General features: G+C 36.7%; 1 protein-coding gene across 4 annotated transcripts in view; it reads right to left on the bottom strand.

Annotated features, from left to right (window-relative positions):
- eya4 (EYA transcriptional coactivator and phosphatase 4) overlaps nt 1-19,991 on the bottom strand; it is a 55,266-nt gene extending 35,275 nt beyond the window's left edge. For all 4 annotated transcript variants that reach the window (XM_053483378.1, XM_053483377.1, XM_053483379.1 and 1 more), the window contains exons 1-2: nt 19,682-19,991; nt 12,632-12,705 (exon numbers count right to left, since the gene is read on the bottom strand). In XM_053483378.1, coding sequence (XP_053339353.1) covers nt 12,632-12,664 — 33 coding nt within the window. In that variant the 5' untranslated portion in view covers nt 12,665-12,705; nt 19,682-19,991. The remainder of the gene's footprint in view (nt 1-12,631; nt 12,706-19,681) is intronic.
- Between the last annotated feature and the right edge of the window lie 328 nt (nt 19,992-20,319).

The raw sequence follows: 20,319 nt of genomic DNA, 5'->3' as shown, positions 1-20,319 counted from the left end.
GAGGGAAATCACAGTATTATTATTTTACAAAGCAGGCCTTTGCATCAGGATTTAGAAATTGTGCAGAATTGAATATTAAATATTCAAGATATCAAACCTTTACTCTCTTTGTTTAGAACTTTCTAAGAACTCCTTTTTCTATTTCAATTTTAATGAAAAAGAAAAAATCGAACAATGTGTCTCAGTCCTCACTATATAAAAAAAAATTGCAATGGATACTGTATTGGAAAATGTCTAACTGTTTCTCATTTATACCGACATCAGATTTTTTTTTCTTTCTAAAGACTTTATAATAATGCCTAAATCATCCTAGGCACATTTCTAAATTGGAAAATAAATTTCATTAAATTCTAGCACTCCTTCTACCCGTAATGCCTGAATGTTTTATAGCTGAGTAAAAAAAACCAACAAAAAAACAGTATATACTGTATTTATTTTCTTCCTATAATTTTGTTTAAGAATGTAAAACAATCCACCTGATATTTCTGAATGTGCTACTGTATAAAAGCAGAATTTTCTTCCACTTGCCTCAGCAGCATCTTTTATCCACGTCTGTGTGTGAATGTTTCTTCCATTTACTGTTAATGACTGTATCCTCATATATTTTTTTAAATCTCATATGCAGTTCTGTAAAAGGCTGATATTTTCTCCTAAAGCAGTTTTCCTGATTTTCTCTTAGCGAACCACTTCACAGTTTGACCCAAATGTTTGAACATTTCCTGCCTTAAATACGACTTTACATTAGATGTCAATAGCTTTAATGGTACATTAGGTGGTTAAAAATATATATATAGTTTATTTACGCAAATAAATTATAAACCACATGTTATTATGTCATGATTTCAGCACATGGGTGAGAAAACCAGTTCCGAAAACTACATTCTAGTTTGGAGTGCTTGTATGAAGTTGCGTATGTCTCTTTTTAGTGGTTGTACAGATACTTCCCCAAGCTCTAGACACAACATTCCCAACCTTTCTCCAATAGATATCATTTCCATTACAAAGGACAGTGAAGGGACTCGTGGGCATTTTAATAAATCATCAGGGTTAAAAAAAAAAAAAAGATTGGCTTAATCTGGCACCTCCTTAACTATTAGTCCAAAATTCTTTTTAAATAATCTTCCTATTTTCCCTTTAAATCATTACATAGTTTGATGAAGTCTATTCAAATAAATGTCTTAAAGCACCTCAACGTTTGAGCTCGATCCGACTCAAAAGACTTTAAACTAAACAAACGTTTGCACTTCATGTGCACTATGTATAAATTATAACTTATTATAGTAAATAATAATAATAAAAAAAACTTTTGGAAGTACAGTGGCTTAGAGGTTAGCACCATTGCTTAGCACCTCCAGGGTCTGGGTTCGAATCCCACTCCAGAGTCGGTTTCCTCCCACAGTCCAAAGACACCCAGCTTAGGATAATTGCGTTCCCAATTTGCCCATAGTGTGTGAATGTTGACCTGAGGTCCTACCACGGTTTTGGTAGGAATAAATACAGTGGTCACCAATGTCCCCTGTTGGACTACAGAGGTTCCTAAATGGATGGATGGATAGCTAGTCATTAATGAAAACTAACTGAAACTAGTGGAAACTAGTGTTTTATTAGGATACCATGAAGGTAGAAAGTTTTTTCCCGTACGCCGGAGCCGTGATCGGATTTCTTGCTCCACATCTCAAACACTGGCCCCCCAGGAACTCCTTTAATGGACAAAACGTGTGGAAATGACTTGGTAGTGAGGTCAGGACTGTACGGGGGATGTGGCAATAACTCCCAGCTGAGTTCCTGTAATGTGCAAGTGGTGTTGGTGAATGATGCGTCTATACTGTAGTTTCTACAAACACCTTGATATCCAACGATTTTCAAGGATCAGGCGTTCCGCTCACTGAATGTTCTATATAGAGATAGATAGATAAATAGATATTTCTTTCTAGTAGGTCTTCTTACCAAATCCGGCACCAGTGTAATTCACCAAGCCTCACATATTTCATTCTCTAAGAACACTCTGCCACTTCTTATTTTTCTTCATTTTTGACTTTATATTACGGAATTCCTCGGCTTTCCTGATGATCAATGCCCATGAAGACAAAAAGGTTTGATCAAAGCGTGGAGAAACTTAAAATGTCTATAAACGTCTCAGATTCAATTTAGACCACTTACCCCTTGCAAACTACAGAGCCTGCAGTCATATGGGACCATAATTGAAAACACACTCACACACACACACACACACACACACACATACATGAATACACATGTGTGTCAGATGTAACGTGTGGTTTTGGGAGGGGTTCTGCATGTTTGGAAAATTGAGTGGTCACTGTGCAATGTCTCTCACGCACACACACACACACACACACACACACACACACACACACACGAAAACGCACGCGTGCATGCTTTCACTCGCTACAGCTATTATTTTACTTTAATACAAATACTGTGAAAAGGAATGTGTGTGTGTGTGTGTGTGTGTGTGTGTGTGTGTGTGTGTGTGTGTGTGTTTATCTCTAACCGAAGCCATTGAAAGCCTGATGCTTTGAGCTTGAGGTGTTTGTAAATGCAGGTGCAGACGGGAGCCGGACATGCACAGTCTGCTTGTGTGTGTGCGCGTTTGTGTAGAGGCAGGAGGAATGAATAGGTGACTGTTCTGTCATCAGCTATGGGAAGTAACAGATTATATGCAATCCGGCATCTCAAATAGTTCCTGGGGAAAAAAAAGAAAACAAACCACCTTGTCTTGCCAATAAGAAATCTCCATGTTCTACTCCAAAAGCAAGTCGTATTTATTTATTTATAATGCCAAAAATCACAAGCATGGCTCATTGGTCTTTATAGACCCTTAAAAATTAATAACCCCTGATTTAATTCTCTATAAAGACACGCAGTAACGCCATTAATGAAACGAGGGAACAACATAAATATTGGAAAAGAATAGAAAAGCATGAGATTTGGCAGATACTCTTATCCAGATTAATGACTCTATCAATAAATACATCCTGATATTAGGTCTCTAGGCCACAGGATAAGAATACTGTCAGTCTGAAAACCTTTGTAGGGAAGTAACATTTGGAGAGGCATTCAAGTCAAATCTGAACGTGTGAATAAAGGCGTTAAAACCGATCGACATTAACATTAGAATTCAAGAACAGTACGGTGACGAGACTCTTACCCGCAGGAAAATAGAGTGGAAGTGGAAGGCCTGATGCTTGAAAATCAACAGATAACTCATCACCAACTTGTGAAAGAGACACATCCGTCTTTGGGAACTGAACACCATTCATTCACCAACACCACTTTCATATTACAGGAACTCATACTGTACACTTCCCTGTGCGGTCCTGAAGTCATTTCAGCCATTTCCACATATTTGTGCTGCTAAAGGAGTTCCTGGGAGGCCAGCGTCTCAGACATTAAGCTCGTGGCGCATGATCATGGTTCTGAGAAAACTTTTTATCTTGATGTTGTCCAAGCACTAGTGAAACAGTGTGATAAGCGCAGTTTTTAGTTTTACTAAAAGGAAGTTTTACTTTCATATCTGTGTTCTGTACAATCAAAAGTCCCAGTTTGGCTCGAACGTAATTATGTAGATTGTACATTAATCTTGAGATTATTTTTTTCTTTTCCAATCGGAGGATTACTCCAGAATGAGGTGGAGGTGCAGGGGTAGCGCCGGCTCCATGGTGGTTCGATCCCGAGCTCAGGTTACTGTCTGTAGAATTCCACATGTTCTCTGGATGTCTGTGTGGTTTCTCCAAAATCTCCAGTTCTGTCCCCCAAAAAATGCTGAAAGTTTAACCGCCGTGTGTATGATTAAATGAGTGGCCTCGGTGTATAGGCCATCGCACACAACAGGATGCTACGCCATCACACATTTACACGCTCATTCATCGCTCATGGTGAGTTTAGGAGAGACATTCCATACGCTGGTCTGTTTCAAGGAGGAAACCAGAGAACCCAGAGGAAACCCGCACAGACACCGGGGAGGAAACGGTATGAAATTCCGCACACACATACAGTAACCTGAGATCAGGATCAAACCGGAGACCTTGTGGAGACACTGAAGCTGTGTGACTGCGTTCATTCTGACGGGCTTCCAGTTCCAGTTGGCTCGGAGGCCCAGATGTAACTGCGTTATGCACCTCTATCTAAAAGCGCTCCTGTCCACATGAATAGTTCCTCAGAAAAGTACCACCTGTGGAGCAGGAATCAAAAAAGGTTTTTTGAAAACTAAAATCGCTGGAAAGTTCAAACGTCCCTGAATTCCTACCAAAGGAAAAAAAAAAAAAAAACGAAACAGCGCACCATTATTAATTTCCTCTAGCTGGGGCACTCAGGAACACACCAAACATGGCTTCAGAAAATCTCCATGTTTCTGTTTGATGATTTTTTTTTCTTTACTGAAGCTGCTTCACACACGTTTATGTGTGACATACAGAAACTCCAGCCTTATTGTTAGACACCTCACACACACACACTCACACACACTTATTCTAGTTTGAAGCATTATGCTTCTTACCACTGTAACTTCATACCCTATCTTTTCATGCTTTCATGTAAAGCATTGTTGAAGCCACCCCCTTCCCCAAGCAGTGAGCACGCACACACACACACACACACACATTTCAAATAGCCCCAGGGAGGTGTAAGACTATGCCACACATCTCCTCACAGAAATGCTCCTTTCTGCAGGTCAGAGAGACTTCTTACAGAAGAAGAAAGGGAAAAAGGAGACACACCCACACACAGGAGAAAATACATCAACACCCGAACCTTCTCCAGGTGATATAACGATGCACGAGATTGCCTGAAGTACCCGAGGGTGAGAATGAAAGAATGATACATTATTCACCTTCTTATATGCAAATCATATATACTATTTCTTTTAAGCGTCACATCCCTGCTAAAGATCCCAATAGAAATTCCAACTTTTCCCCCTATAATAATAATAATAATAATTTAACACATAGTTATAAAAAGCAAAAAACATGCAATGACCTATTAAAAAAATCTCATATGCATTAAAACCTAAATTTCATCGTGCTTAGGCGCTTATTCACCAAATCATCTGATACAAACTTTTTCAAACTCTTCTCACTATGACCTCCCTACATGCTTGTCTTAGACTGCTCCGTTTCCATGCCAACCTGATGTGTGCGCTCAGAATGGCACAATCCAACATGGGGGGAGGTGGGGGGGGGGGGGGGGTGCAGAAAGAAACTGGACACCAGCGAACTACACCAGACACACCTACACAACATTTCTAAGAGTGTGAGTGTGTGTGTGTAGATGCATTTGCGTTTTAGTTCACGTGTGTTTTCTCTTTCTTTCTGTGAGTGTGTGTGTGTGTGTGTGTGTGTTAGATTATAAACTGAAACTTTATATAAAAAAGCACTCTAGCATTAAAGTGGCTTTTTCCCCTCCGATTGGAGTCGACAAAAAAATGCTGCTGAATTATTCATGAGGCCTCGTGCTTGTGTCAGCGGCTCATTAATTATTTAAATTAATCTCATTAACGAGGGGCCGGGTTTCAGCCGCATTTAATTAAATGATGAATTGCTTCCCAGATGTCGACGTGCTTGTTAAATAATGTGCTCAGTCTGGACCCGAAGTGTCCTTCAGGACGTCACCCAAAAATTGGACACACACACACACACACATATTTAACCAAGTGATTATAAGTAGGTACATTATGTGCAGACGATTGTTTTAAGGGCACACATGACATTTATCCTGAATCATTTATATATTTTTTTTATTTTTTATTGAATTTACGTTTTGCATAAACACTTCAGAATTTAAGAAGCAAACGTCTTAGCTGATTGGCTACAAGCTTGTAGCATGGACAACATTGTGCGTGAAAATTAAATCATCTATATTTTAGTACCGAACCTCTAGACGCGTTCATTTACGATGTCCACGCTAAAATACGTCAATTTAAAGCATTTAAATGTAATGTCAATTTTTTATGTATTAAATGTAATAAATCACCTCCAAACCACATTATTCACATTATTTACATTATTTTACTTCAGCAAAGACATTTTTGTCAAATGTTTTTAAATGAAAAATGAAAATGTTGAATACACCCTTTTTTAAATTACACATTAATTCTATTCAACATGAAGTTCAAATAATAAAAATGTAAGTTACAAATTGACTATTAATATATTAGTAATATTAATATGTAGGAATTGTATATAATTTTCATAATTTATACACTTTAAACAATTAATAAAAATCTGTAAGAATAATTTGAATGAAATTAAATAAAACAATCCCAACGTCTGTGTTTCTTATATAATAATTTCTTTAATTATTATTATTATTATTAATATCATTATTATTATTTACATTAAGCTAAACCCTGGTCCACTTATCACTTCTCATCCATATGAACCCTGGATCTATTTATGGCTGCGACTGGACTGCAATAGTTTAATGAAGAATTGCTGCTAAATTACTTGAAAGTGCTTACATGACTGGGGTAGTTACGGTAGTTCTTATTTTAAAATCCTTTTATATCAAATAATATTTATTTAGACAGCACTGTTTGCAACAGTATGAGCACAGAGAATGATACTCATGAGTCAAAATAAAGACGTGATAATCTAAAATGTGACAGTTATAATCTTAATTTATCTAATTACTTAATCTTATCTATAAGACACTGAAGACAGGTTTGGTTAGATGTAATAATATTTTACTTGCTAAGATGATTTTTTCCAGTAAAACAACAAGAACCAGACCGTCACACAGAATCCAGGACAGATTCTAGGTGTGAAAACATCCTTCATTTTTTTAGCGAGTGTTTTTTTTTTTTTTTTACCTGCTGTATACCAGTATTAAGTATAAGTATTTTTTTTTATCATTATGTAAATGCTAATTCAATTCTAAGACTAATTAAATTTTGATTTATTATTTATTTGCAAAATCCCGGTAGCCAAAGTTTATATCATTTTATTTCGTTAAACTGTGTAAATTAATAAAAATATCCATGTTTCCAAAAAGGATTTGACTGAATATTGAAAATAATTATATGCTGTTTCTCTTTATCGTTCTCCTTGTTTAACTTTTTGATTTTGATTTTTGTTTACTTATTTTATCAATTACTGTATAGCTAGCTGTTGACTAAATCGTTAGAGGTCTGTAGATGGATTTATGCTATTAAAAAAATTTAGAAATGTCAAATGTGTCCATAAGGGAAAAAAGAGCACAAGCTGATTAAATTTATTGAAAAACATTATACATCAAATATAATTTCACACTAAGTCAAACTTGAGAGTTGCTGAACAAAGAGGGACGAATCTCTTTGGAATGAATTTTGGGAAGGATAAATTTGTTCATTTATACATTTAAATCAGTTGTTCAGTATCCATCCATTGTTCTTAAGAAGCATTTTGTCCCTTTTTTTTCCTGTTTTTTTTCTTTCTCTTTTGGTTTCTCGTTAATTTTCTCCTTAATGCTTTTATAAGCTTTTTGCTTTGTACCTTTTCATAACTGAAAAACAAAGTATCAGACGATGTAACTGAAACCTAAACTGATATTACTGACACTATATTTATTGTAAACATTATAAATAATGTTGCGGTTCTGATCAGTCAAAGACGAGTGATATAAATTGATGTATAAAATATTTGATTGACATGTATATTAGAAGTGAGAGATCTCGTTCTCTTGCAGTCGGAACATAAACATGATCCTCAGTACAGATGTGTTCAGTGCTTCTGTCCGCCTCTTTCTCTTTCTGTCTCGTTGTTGTTTTTTTCTTGGAAATTGTGTGAATGATGTGCCTCTGAGTTAGTGTGTACGTGTTTAAAAAAAAAGAAAGAGAGAGAGAGAGAGAGAGAGAGAGAGAGGTGTAATATGAGTCCCCCCTCAGTCTCTCAGACTCAAGGCTGCAAAGCTAAAAGTGTGGTTTTCCCCCCTTTTCCCCTTTTCTCCTCTCTGTCCTGTACACATCCCCCTGGGGCGCACCACATGCCACTCCACGTCCCTCCTTCTGCCTCTTGATCTTGCCCTTGGTCTTTTTGCCTGTCTGTATTTCTTAGGAGGAAAAAAATCTCAGAGGAGCAATAAGCATACAGTATTTATCCAACTAATTTCTATAATGTCTATAACACCAGCTCTAGCACTGTGTCATCTGGTTTATAATACAGTGAATGCTTTTGTTCTAATACATTATTGTTTCTTAGGCAGGGCTTTGTACAATGGATGCTCTACATAATCGACCATTAATAATAAATGAGAGTGTTCAGGGCTTAAAATGGTTGATTTTGTTTGACTTTTCGATGGTGCAAAAGTAATAGGCATTCAGTAGAAACCATTATAATCATCAAACAACCGATAATCTACAGTGTACAAATGACATCACATAGTCAAAATTGTAAGGGTTAACATTACCATGCAAAAATGGTAGGCATAATACATAGGGTTCTTACCAAACCATACTGATACATTAAATAATAATGTCTCCTTATATTGCCGAAACTTTTACTGTCCAATGCTGAGCATGAAAAAGTACAAAGAAACATATAGATGACAAGGCAAAAGAGAAAAAAAGGACCATAAAAATGGCAAAATAACTGAATTTAATCATTTTCTACCTTTTTTTCTTCATAATTACATTAACATAGAAATTATTCTAGCGTATCCTTTATATAGTATAGTTATATAGAGGGTCAGACAAGTGATTTTTCAAATCTATACTTTTTGTGATCATACGAGTGTAAATTTATTTCTGTAGTCGTCTTTAAAATTCACAGGGTTTGTAGAAAACATGCTCCTTCTCTAATAATAGCTCGTCTGTTTAATGCCTAATCCAGAACACTGATTGATAAAATGCTGTATATTTTCAAAATGCAAATAATTATATGAATTTCACAAGTTAGTTTTCAGCTGAAGAGGTTACATTTAGTTGTTCATGCAAAATAGTTCACTGATGTAATAAAAACAGCTCGTCCATGCTCTAAAGCGTTTTGTTTACTGATATGAGTCCAAATGTCACATCCATAATGCTGCAACTGCCTGCGAATAAACTAGGCATTGTGTTTGATCATTTTGCACAAGTATAAGTGATTGTGATTGTACTGAGCACGTTTAAGGTAGGTGAGGCTACTAGGTTAGGCGTAGTACAGTATTTAAATGCATTTTTGACTGGGGTTGCATGAATAATTCGAATGCAACACCATTACAAAAAAAAAAAAAACACAACAGCTTTTTGTACTTAAATTTTTTTTGTATTTGCCTGGGCTTGAGCAAGTCAATTATTTCAATTCAATTCAATTCAATTTTATTTGTATAGCGCTTTTAGCAATTTTCATTGCCGCAAAGCAGCTTTACATAGTCAAAAGAATTAGATTTTCTCCTATTGTGACCTCATATAAGACGACACCCCCTCCCCCACCTTGTTGCTCAGCTCTGTTGTTCTCTGTAGCTCATTTTTTAAGGAAGCTGTTTTTTTGGAAATAGTAATATATGGTAATAAAAACTTTAACAAAGGAAAATCATAAAGGAAAATCAAAAGGCAGACTTTTATTTCACTTTTTTTTTTTTTACAAGGAGTCTCCAGTGTCAGAGCTTTATAACCAATATTACGCAATTTCTTAGTGACGTGACAAGCTGTAGGGTTTTTGTCAGGTGGGAGGTTAAAGAGAGGCTGGTGAAGGATGCCCTAACAGAAATTTCCTTGTTTTGTAGACTTTCCACAACACTGAATATAACTATAAAAAGTACAGTATGGAATTGGTTAATAAATTATGAACTGTAATTGTTAAATTCGATTAAATTGCAGTGGTGTAAGAGAGATGAACACTTCAGGATGTTCTGGACACGCCCAGGTGTTTTGTTCCTTGCTTAATGTTATTTTTAACCTCCTGATGCGTGCATGATGACAGTTTATAGGCAGGTTGAAGGAAGAGAAAATATGTCCTGACGGTAATCAATCAAGCAAAATATAACGAGACACATGCGGTCACAATGTAACAACAAGATTCTGTTGTGCTTCATGGGTGTCTTTCATCCCAACTGTACGTCTCTGACCCTCACAAGATTTGAACTCACAACCCGCTGCTTCTGACCCTCCTATTCCTCCCCAACACTCTGTGTGTGTGTGTGTGTTATAATTCCTTAATTCCCATGTGGTTCTCATGTCTCATGCTGCTTGTTATAATCTCCACAAATATCGACCCGCTCAGCTAAAAAACCCGAACCCTGTCCGCGTCGGTGCTGCGGATTCGGCCTGATTCTACAGGATGTGCAGGATGTGCAGGACAGACCTGAGTCACGCAGACCCACAATCAGCCGAGCAAACAAACAAACAAACGCACACAAGGCTGATGTTGTCAGAGAGCCCGACTGCACAACATCACAACTATTAATAGCGAAACATGTACATAAGTCAAACAGCAAGCAACATTTCCACCTGTTACACCACACTGCAGATCTGCCTCACACACACACACACACACACACACACACACACACACACACACACACACACAGAACAAGTTCAGATTATAGAACACTTTCAGAAAAAGAGAGAGAGAAAGATGGGGTGTGTCTTTTTGTCAGTCTTTGTGTCTGTGTGTGTGTGTGTGTGTGTGTGTGTGTGTGCACATGTGGGGCCACTGTTTCAAGACGTGCTGGCCATATGGCTACTGTGCCCAGCCACTCAGTCCTCATCTGCTCAGTATTAAAACCCTCCAGTAGCACTCAGTCCTGGGTGGCCTGGATACACCTCATACACACATCTCTCTCTCTCTCTCCCTCTGTTCATTACTGTTATTCAATTCAGCTAAATTTAATACAGCTAGTTTCATTCGATTCAATTCTGTAGTTTTCCGTAGTTCAGTCGCCCGCGGCTTTCTCGTTAGGGACAACCAGATCACTTTGATTTATACATATTTTCTTACACATTTTCATGATTTTCTTTAATTCTGTAAAGTTGCTTTGAGACAATGACTGTTGAATTTTTTATTTTTATTTAATACACAATTAAATTCAATTCAGTTGAGTTTTGGAGTTAAGTTATATTGCTTAAATTACTTCAACTCATTTCACATAGGTTGAATTCTCCTCCATTTAGTTCATTTTAATTTATTCCAATTCAGTTTAATCAGTTCAGTTTAGTTCAATTCAATTAATTTCGGTTTATATTAATGACATTAACTGTAGTTCAATATAAATGAGTTTAGTTAGATTAATTCAGTTCCCTTTAATGCAATTCAGTTTATTCATTCTAATGCAGTTAAGTTTAGTTACATTCAATCTATTTCAGTTAAAGTAATTTAGTCTAATTTAGATTAATTCAGGTCAATTCAATTAAGTCTTGTTAAATTGAGTCCTGTTTAGTTTGTTTATTTCAGTTCCCTTTAATTCGGTTCAGTTACATTTAATCTAGTTTATCTAATATTATTTCTTTAGTCCAATGTAAATAAGTTTAAACCAGTTCATTTCAGTTCAGTTGAATTCATTTCCGTTACATTTTATCTACTTTAGTATCATTTATTTAATCTAGTTCAGCTTAATTCAGATCAGTTCATTTAATTTAAAGCAGTCCAGTTCAATAAATTTCGATTTAGTACAGTTTCAGTGTCAGCATAGTTTATTTGAGTTTAATTCAGTTCAATTCAGTCCAGTTATGTGTGATTTAATTATGTTCCGCTTAAATGTATCTTGTTCAATTCCAAACAATATCTGCCTGTAATCTAAAATTACAATATGTTTAATTTATTAATCCATCAGTTATTGTTTTATTTCTTAAAAAAAATACATGATCTGTGTCCTAAATTATTCCCTACTCCCTATTTCTTACAAACACTGCAGTGCATTATGGGATTGCTGTACTTATTTTTTTAGACCCTAAACTTCAGCAAGGCATTCTGGGATTACAAATGTGTACAGCATAATGAAGTACTGCAGTGTGCATTCTGATGTTACTACACAATGGCAAAAACATCCAAAGTAATACTTTGTGAATGAGAAGATATGTTTTTGGAAATAATCCTGGCAGAGTTCACACGGCAATCCTGGGTTTGGTTTCCCAAAAGCTTAATAAGTTTATGATCATAATTCTACCATCGCGCTGCGGGTTAACCTTTAAACGTTGTGTTAAGATGCTTGTATCCCTGAATAATCTAAACAGATAGAATAGAATAGAATAGAGTATAATAAAATAGATTCTTCTTCCTACTTTCACTAAAGAATGACATGCCAACAGTACAAATACAAACTAATACAAACCAAATGAAGCACTGACTCAGATCACATGTGAGGCGATCTATAAACTCCAAAAAAGAAAGAAATCGAACAGGTGGAAGACATCAGCTGAAACACACTGAACGCTGACTGTACTCTTTGTGCCACATGCAGCAGTAAAAATCAACTCTACACGCCTTGAGGGATCCTGACAATCAGACCACAACAGCGGAAAACTGCCATGTTTCACTTATCCTGAAAAGCTTTTTAAGAAAAACAGACGCGGCTCCCATATGACAGCAATTATATCGAAAGATTAATGAAAACTGGTTTCATAACATAGACCGCAATGCAAGCTAACCGCCCCCTGTGTTATGCGTATGTGTGTGTGCTTATGTGTGTGTGTCTGTCTGTGTATATGTGGTTCTCCTACCGCCTGCTCGGTCAGCTCCTGTGTATTCTCCATCAGTTGATTACTCCCACTGTGTTAAGCTTTGATCCAGCGACCTGGCAACACACATACACACACACATACACACACACAAACGTCTTTATAGTGTGCATATAGTGTTAAACCAGCATATGTTACAGTGTGTATTATACATAATATGAAATACTTCATTGCGTACAGTGGGCTAAAGCAGTGCATATACAGTAAAAGCAGGAATTATGAAACGCTGCTTTACAGTATTTTAGAACTATAGTGTTTATTATAGACTACTATACGCTGTCATCTTGTGTGTTATAATAATAATATGTAATACTTTATAAAATAGTGTGTATATTGTACTAAATCAGCATATAGTACAATGCAGTTTACAATATAGTGTACTGTGTAGTGTATTAAAGCAGTGTATATTACAGTGTGTATTATAATATTCTACCTTATCGGTGTATTGTTTGTTAAAGCAATGTACTGGACTGTGCAAAAGTCTTCAGCCACCTCTCATATTAAATGATCTTGTTAATTGTAGTGGATTAAATTAAAGAAATGAGAACACATGTTTTACTGGGACAGGCTGCAATGTGCAACTTTGTTGTTCCAACCACTCAGCATTCAGCAAAACCAGTGCACTAATCGTCATCTGTCATCATCTGCACCTGTTTCTCACTGGTTCAAGCTTTTGATCAGCAAATCAATCAATCAATCAATCAATCAATCAATCAATCAATCAATCAATCAATCAATCAATCAATCAATTCAGTATGATAGATCGGGCAATCCATATAGCTTTCACCCTAATTTACATTTCAAGAAATTAAACGATTCCACTATAAAGTAATTCACTATTAGTAGACAAACATATTAAAGTGTATTTCTTACTGCTTTAAAAAACGACCAGAAAACGGATTTATTCCAAACGCATTTATACTGTATATTGGAGTGTAAGGGCATTTTATGGGGCAGTTGATAAATATCCATAGATACTACTGTACATATATTATTATTATTATTATTATTATTATTATTATGAAGATGATGATGAAATAGAAGAAGAAATATTATTTAACCAGTACAAAACTTGATGTAAAAATTTTTTCAAGTTTTTAAATAACTCATTCTTTCTGTACCACTGTGTCTCACAGCTTGGGAGTTTGATCCTGGGCTCAGGCTCTAGCCGATGTGGAGTGTAACATGTTCTGTGCATGCCCATGTGGGTTTCATTTGTGATGGGCTGAAGTGGCTACTAAAAATGAATGAATGAATGAATTCTTACACAGATGGGCTTTATCTGTGGTCATGCCTTACCATCATAACATTCAACAGTACATCAATCAATCAGTCAATCAATCAATCAATCAATCAATCAATCAATCAATCAATCAATCAATTAATCAATCAAAATCACACTCAATTGTTCCTGTGTCTCTTTCTCTCAGTTGTGTCCAATACTAAACCTTTATTATAAAACAGATGGACGTTTCACGAGTGCTTATATTTAGTATGAAAGCATTAGGATGTTTTGCTGATTGCATCATGCTACGTACTGTACATACCGTTCCAGTGCTAGCAAACCGTTACTATCGTAAAATCATTGCAGGACAGGGCAAATCGGTAGTTTTTATGAAGCTATCTTCTGACAGCTCCTCGGATAAACAGGAACATGTACGCTCATTGTTATTGTGAACTAGCCATATTGCGTCCAAAATGTCAGTTGCTCAGAAGTATTCGCCGAAGTGTTTCATCTCTCTAAATCGTAGCACAGCAAATTAAATGCTTTATTAATTAAGCAATTTATTAATGATATAATGTTATGGAATGTTATGACTGGTTCCCACACCAACGTGCCTTTTCAAGACAGAAAAATGCAGCTCGTCGTGTTAACGAGAAACCACACAGCGTAAACGCCTCTAAAGGAAGACGTGTCGATTGGGGGAACAAATACTGACAAAAGTTACAAAGCTCAGACACCACAATCCTTTAAAATATCATTATACTGTAACAATTGTATGTTTTTATTTCCCATTTATTATTACACTTAGATCATATGCTGCGTTCACGGTAAAAGTTTCCTTCTGTTCTGCTATGGAGAATTAATCACACCTTCTCAGCAAACAAAAACTGTAGAATAATAGTGAATTATGGCGTCTAATTTCTATTTCATGAAATATTTTTTAAATTTACAGATTTTTAAGCAAGCAACCAGAAGGCTGTGAGTTCAAATCCCAGGTTACCAGGAGAGCTACTGTAGATTTTTTTTTTCTTACAAGACTATTGACCTTGATCAGCTCAGCTGTACACCTTAACTTTTTAGAGTCTTAACTGCTTCAGACATAATTACAAGGGAAATTAATAAAATTCATGAGTAAATATTTTATCGATTTCCCTATACACATCTACACACTTGTTAATACAGGGCCCAAGATTTAAAACTTCACAGTGTTAAACTGATATTGATTTCATCTCTCTGAATTCTGCTGAGCACTTTACCTTTCTCTCTCTCTCTCTCTCTCGCTCTTTCTCTCACATCTAGTGGCTTTTAATGACTTTAATGTCTATCGTTTAATCTTTCTAATAAGAGCAGCTAGTGTATGTGTGGGTGAGATTGGTGCTGCAGTAAGTGTGTGTGTATATATATATATGTGTGGCAGGGTGAAGGGCACATCATTTTAATTTTTCATTTGCACAGTGCCGCTGTGTGCTGAAACTCTAGCCTTTAATGCTCAGTGGGGAGGGAGCCGAGCAGCATTGATTTTTACTGTTATCCGTGCCCTTAGAGGCTGTTGTCCTGCCACACACACACACACACACACACACACACAAGCTTTTAATTCAGCATTAAATTCACTCGAACCAACTAGGTCCTCCAAATCTAACCGCTTTGAAATAACTATAATAAATACAAGGACGTTCAAGTGAAACCAGGACTTGTACGAAAATTTCTGGTGAATAAAGATGTAAGTTTGACATTTATACAAGACCACAGTAAGAAAACTGAACATTTCAAATAAGGCCGTACATCCATGAATAACGATCCTGGCCAAGGAGGCTCGGAGCGCGTTGTAGTTCTTTCTTTGAACGTTCAAGCAAGTAGAATGCCTGATTCTTGAAAATTTGTTAGATAACTTGTCACCAATGTGTCCAAGAGACGTGTCAGGAACGTCACTTACAGGAACTGGGCTGGGTGTTATTGCCATATCCACCATACATTCCTGACCCCGGTCTAAGCAATTTCCACATATTAGGGCCATTAAAGGAGTTCCTGGGAGGCCAGCATTTCTGACGTGAAGCAGGCAGTCCGATGATGGTTCCTGCATACTGAGAAAACGTACTACTTTGATGGTATCCAAGCACTAGTGAAACACTAGGATAAGTGTGTTAGTGTAGCAGGGGATTATATAGAGCAATGAAGGGAGTTTTTAACTCTCATAACTGCATTCTGTTATTCTGCACAATCAAAAGTCTCGGATTGACTTGAACGCCCCTCGTACATTTCTCCTACACACCCCATATGTTTATATCAATACGACGAAGATAATTATAACTGAACAGCACCTGCATGTCATGTTTAAAAGTGGATGGCAGCACACTTTATTGCTGCTGCATTCAGAGTCGTGTGCCATTCTCCGCGCGCTTCACCACCGCAGCAGGATGACCAGCCAAATACACTAAAGGCTTTGCTTTTTCCTCCCTTTAAATCATTAACCACAAAGCACTTCTTTTTAAAGTAGTGAGAACAAAATGAAATTTAGCATATGCCAAGCTAATCTATGTGCCTAATGTAATAAATAAAATAGCAAGGGCTGTGTTTTAAACCAAATGAGAAATCCTTAAAAAAAAAAAAAAAGAAGGAGCTTAATGTCTGTAATAAGGGAGAGTTGCAAAGTGGATTCATTTTCTGTTTTCACAAAGATAGAGAAAGAGAGCTAGCATAGTAGTTATCTCTGTCATTTACCAGTTTCATTTATAAAATAGTCTCTATTGGGGTTTACAATGGGTTTGACAATATAAGAGCTAGCATAAGTGATAGCTACATCATTAATTATATGTTGTTTATTTATTTTATTCATTAAGTTATGATTCATTTTTACACAAACAATATAGTTATGTTTGCTGAAAAACAGACAGCGACAGAAAAAGAAAGTGTGTGTGTGTGTGTGTGTGTGTGAGAGAGAGAGAGCACCTGGTGTTAGCTATATCTTTTATATATATACAGTATATATAGACGATGTTAGCATGTGCTAAGTTCATTTCCCAGATTAAATATGAAGCAATGCCAAAGGAGAACAGAGGTGTTCTTTTGCTGAAGAATCTTTCATCCTTTCTGTCCGTGCAACAATTACATTAATAATAATTTCCCAAATCTGTATGGCAATGTTTGAAAAACCACCTGCTGAAAAGTTATTTAATTAAAGTGTATAACAACAGAAGGTTAAACTAATTCTATATTCAATTTTTTGTGGTTAACATTAGAATAGCTAGCTGGGTGGTAAGTTAAGTTAAGTTAAGCAACATGCTTGCAGGCTAAATATTTATTAAGGTTGTGTGCCAGGCCATACAAAATACAAAATATGGTTTTGCATATAGCACTGATGATGTAACTTGATGACAGTGAGATCATACTCGTTTATACTACCAGAATAAAACACTTTAGGACATGCAGTTTAAGAAAATTGATGTATATCTCTATATGTATATATGGAGATATACTTATACATATCATACTTAAATCAACATGTCATAAGTTATGTTTAATGCTGTGGAGACAATTTACTTTATATTCTCACTTATAGCCACTATAAAGTCACTCCTTCAGCAGCTTCTTTCTCTTCCATTAACTTGCCATATTATTGAGAAACCAGAAAACACTACGAGCTCTGTCATAAAGACTTCCCCAACACAAATATTACTATTACAAAGCAGTGACACTGGGGACCCCTACTATAAATTATAAATATTATTTATCACCACCTGCATACAGAAAGCAAAACAACACATATTCAGTTGTCAACTTTAATTCAATGGTGTATTTAATTGTGTAATCGTAGGTTATGTGGAGCATCCTCCGTACAAGTCCCTGTGAATGAGCTGTTACCACAGAAACATTAATGCATACTGTACAAACCTGTGCTGGAATTACAGACAGCACTGTCATGGAACTACTGAATACTTTCGGCCGAATCAGATTGGAGAATTCAACAGCACTGTGGTGTTAACTAATTTTAAAAACAGTGTGTGTGTTTTAGATAATGCTCCACAATTCCAAATTTCTGCATTCCTGCTTATCAAGCCTTGATATATTAACATTATGTGATCTGATGATTTTTGTGTTTTACTGTACGAGAAGCAATTTTGGCATTTTAGAAATCTATGTGATTTGTTTAGATAAGTATATAGAATTTGTGTTAATCTATCTATCAAGGCAAGGCATCTTGTATAGGTTAGAGTTCATTTTTGCAATAATAAGAAAGCATATCTCATTGTAATAATAATTTAATATTTAACTTTTTTTAGTCGTATAAGCATTTCACTGCATATCACCCAGTGTTCAAATTTACATTTAAATTAAATAATAATAATAATGCTTATAACTGTAAATAGGTGCCTTGAGAAGAGCTGAAAGCTGTTTGATCAGAATTTAAGATGATGCCCTTATGACAGAATCACTTTCAGACTTTAAGGTTAGGCTTTAACTGTAGAACACATATATTTTTAAATAAAATGTAGATTTTAATCTGAGATATGCTTTCTGATCTTCAAGGTTAGGATTAATTGTGTGGTCAAGTAGTTTATGATACCAAGTGTGGCCTCTACCGCCTCCTCCTCATTCTGTGCGTCTGTGTGTGCGTGTGTGTGTGTGTAATCTAATCCGCGGGTCTTCGTCTCCGTTATCGGGTCATTAAAGGCAGAGTCGCTACCGAGAGCGCGCGCGAGAAAGCGGCCCGCGGCCAACAGCGCGCGCCACTGCCGGGGCACCGCGGGCGGGTTCGGTGTCGGGGTGATATTTCTCCGCCGTTTGCTTCGTATCAAATACAAAAACACACACGGCACGTGGGGAAAACAGACGTGACGAGTGGGGACTGGGAGAGGAGTCTCAAGCAATAATAATAATAATAATAATACATTGTAACAATTATGTCATATGACTTAATACAAATTGTGATATGATTGTAATATGTAACATTATTGTCCCCAAACCCTCTTAAGTGTGAATCATGAATGATGGCGTGTTCATTATTATTTATTGCTATTATACTAATAATTTAACTATTCATAAAAACACGTTCAAGTTAATGATTTGGTTAAATTGTGACTTATTGCATAGAGAAACGCGAACCATTTCAACACAGCAATAACGCGTCTTGCGTTTTTAGTCTTTTATGTGTCCTGATTATGAATAACAAAAAAAAAAAAAAAACAAGATCTGTTCTGATCTATCTATTACAGAGATAGTGTAAATGTAATTACATTACATTACTCTACACTAGAATTAGAGTGAGCACTGTAGAGCACCTGAATGTGCCCAAAGTGTAAAGGGAAGATCTAATGCATCTAGTGAATATTCTGGCCTACTGGCTATAGTTGTGGTGTGAGGACACACACACATACACACACACACACACACAAAATAAAGCAGGTTGAGTTTAGAACAGCATTAGACTTGTTCTTTAGGCGAAAAGCAGAACTGTCACAGGTTGTTTTTTATAAAGTGTTTCCTCCAAATCTGGATCATTTCAACAAACTGCACCAAGGATATATATATATATATATATATATATATATATATATATCCTGCTGAGACTCTACTGTTGTGTACATTGCAATTTCTACTGACTGCTTTATTCATAGCTGATAACTATCAATTTAATGAATGTATTCAACCAGTAAGAAGTTTGGCAAAGGATAGATAGATAGATAGATAGATAGATAGATAGATAAAATGGGAGAAAATGCTATATGTTCCTTACAAAAATGTAAAGTAAAAAAAGCAAATGAATAAAATAAACTAATATAAATAAAAGCACACTGTGGTGCACTTACTCTGCGGAGTGGTTGTGGTCAGACGGAGATCTCCGAAACGGTCCAGACGCTGCGTCTCGGTCCACTCCGTTCACATGCTCGCCCAAAACTATTCACGCGCTCGAGCGTCAGCGCGGATCCTCCTGCACAATAACTTCACCACACCGCAAAGTCACTCTAACAACCGCACGCTTCCACTCAAGCGCACACGCACAAACGCAAACGCATAGGAGCTTGTTGCGCACGAACGCTTACGCGTTTTTCTTTCTCTCCCCTTTTTTTGTGTTTGTTTGTTTTTCTGCTGTTTATGTCTCTGGAGTTAGCTCGAGCGCGCTCGCGCTCCACTTCATTATTAAATCTACAGAGCTCTCGGCGCAGGAACGCAGCCCAGCCGCCTCGCGACGCGCATGCGCCCAGCTGCTGCGCGCCGAGGAACAGCTGGCTCGCCGCCAATCCAGACCGGAGAGGGGAACATGGCCGGGGGATGCCAGCACCATGCACGCGCGTATTAATAGTACGTATGGCCCGAGTGATCCACTGAGCCTTATTTACTCCGCAAACCAAACCGGGAGGAGTTTAGGCCTCTTAGCCTAAACCCCAGATTAATCCATCAGCTCTATGAGGAAGCTCGTGCGTGAAGTATTGGTTTGGGGGGAGTG

This window comes from Clarias gariepinus, chromosome 22, assembly GCF_024256425.1.
Source record: "Clarias gariepinus isolate MV-2021 ecotype Netherlands chromosome 22, CGAR_prim_01v2, whole genome shotgun sequence".
Lineage (NCBI taxonomy): Eukaryota > Metazoa > Chordata > Actinopteri > Siluriformes > Clariidae > Clarias > Clarias gariepinus.
This window is presented reverse-complemented; position numbering and strand designations above follow the sequence as displayed.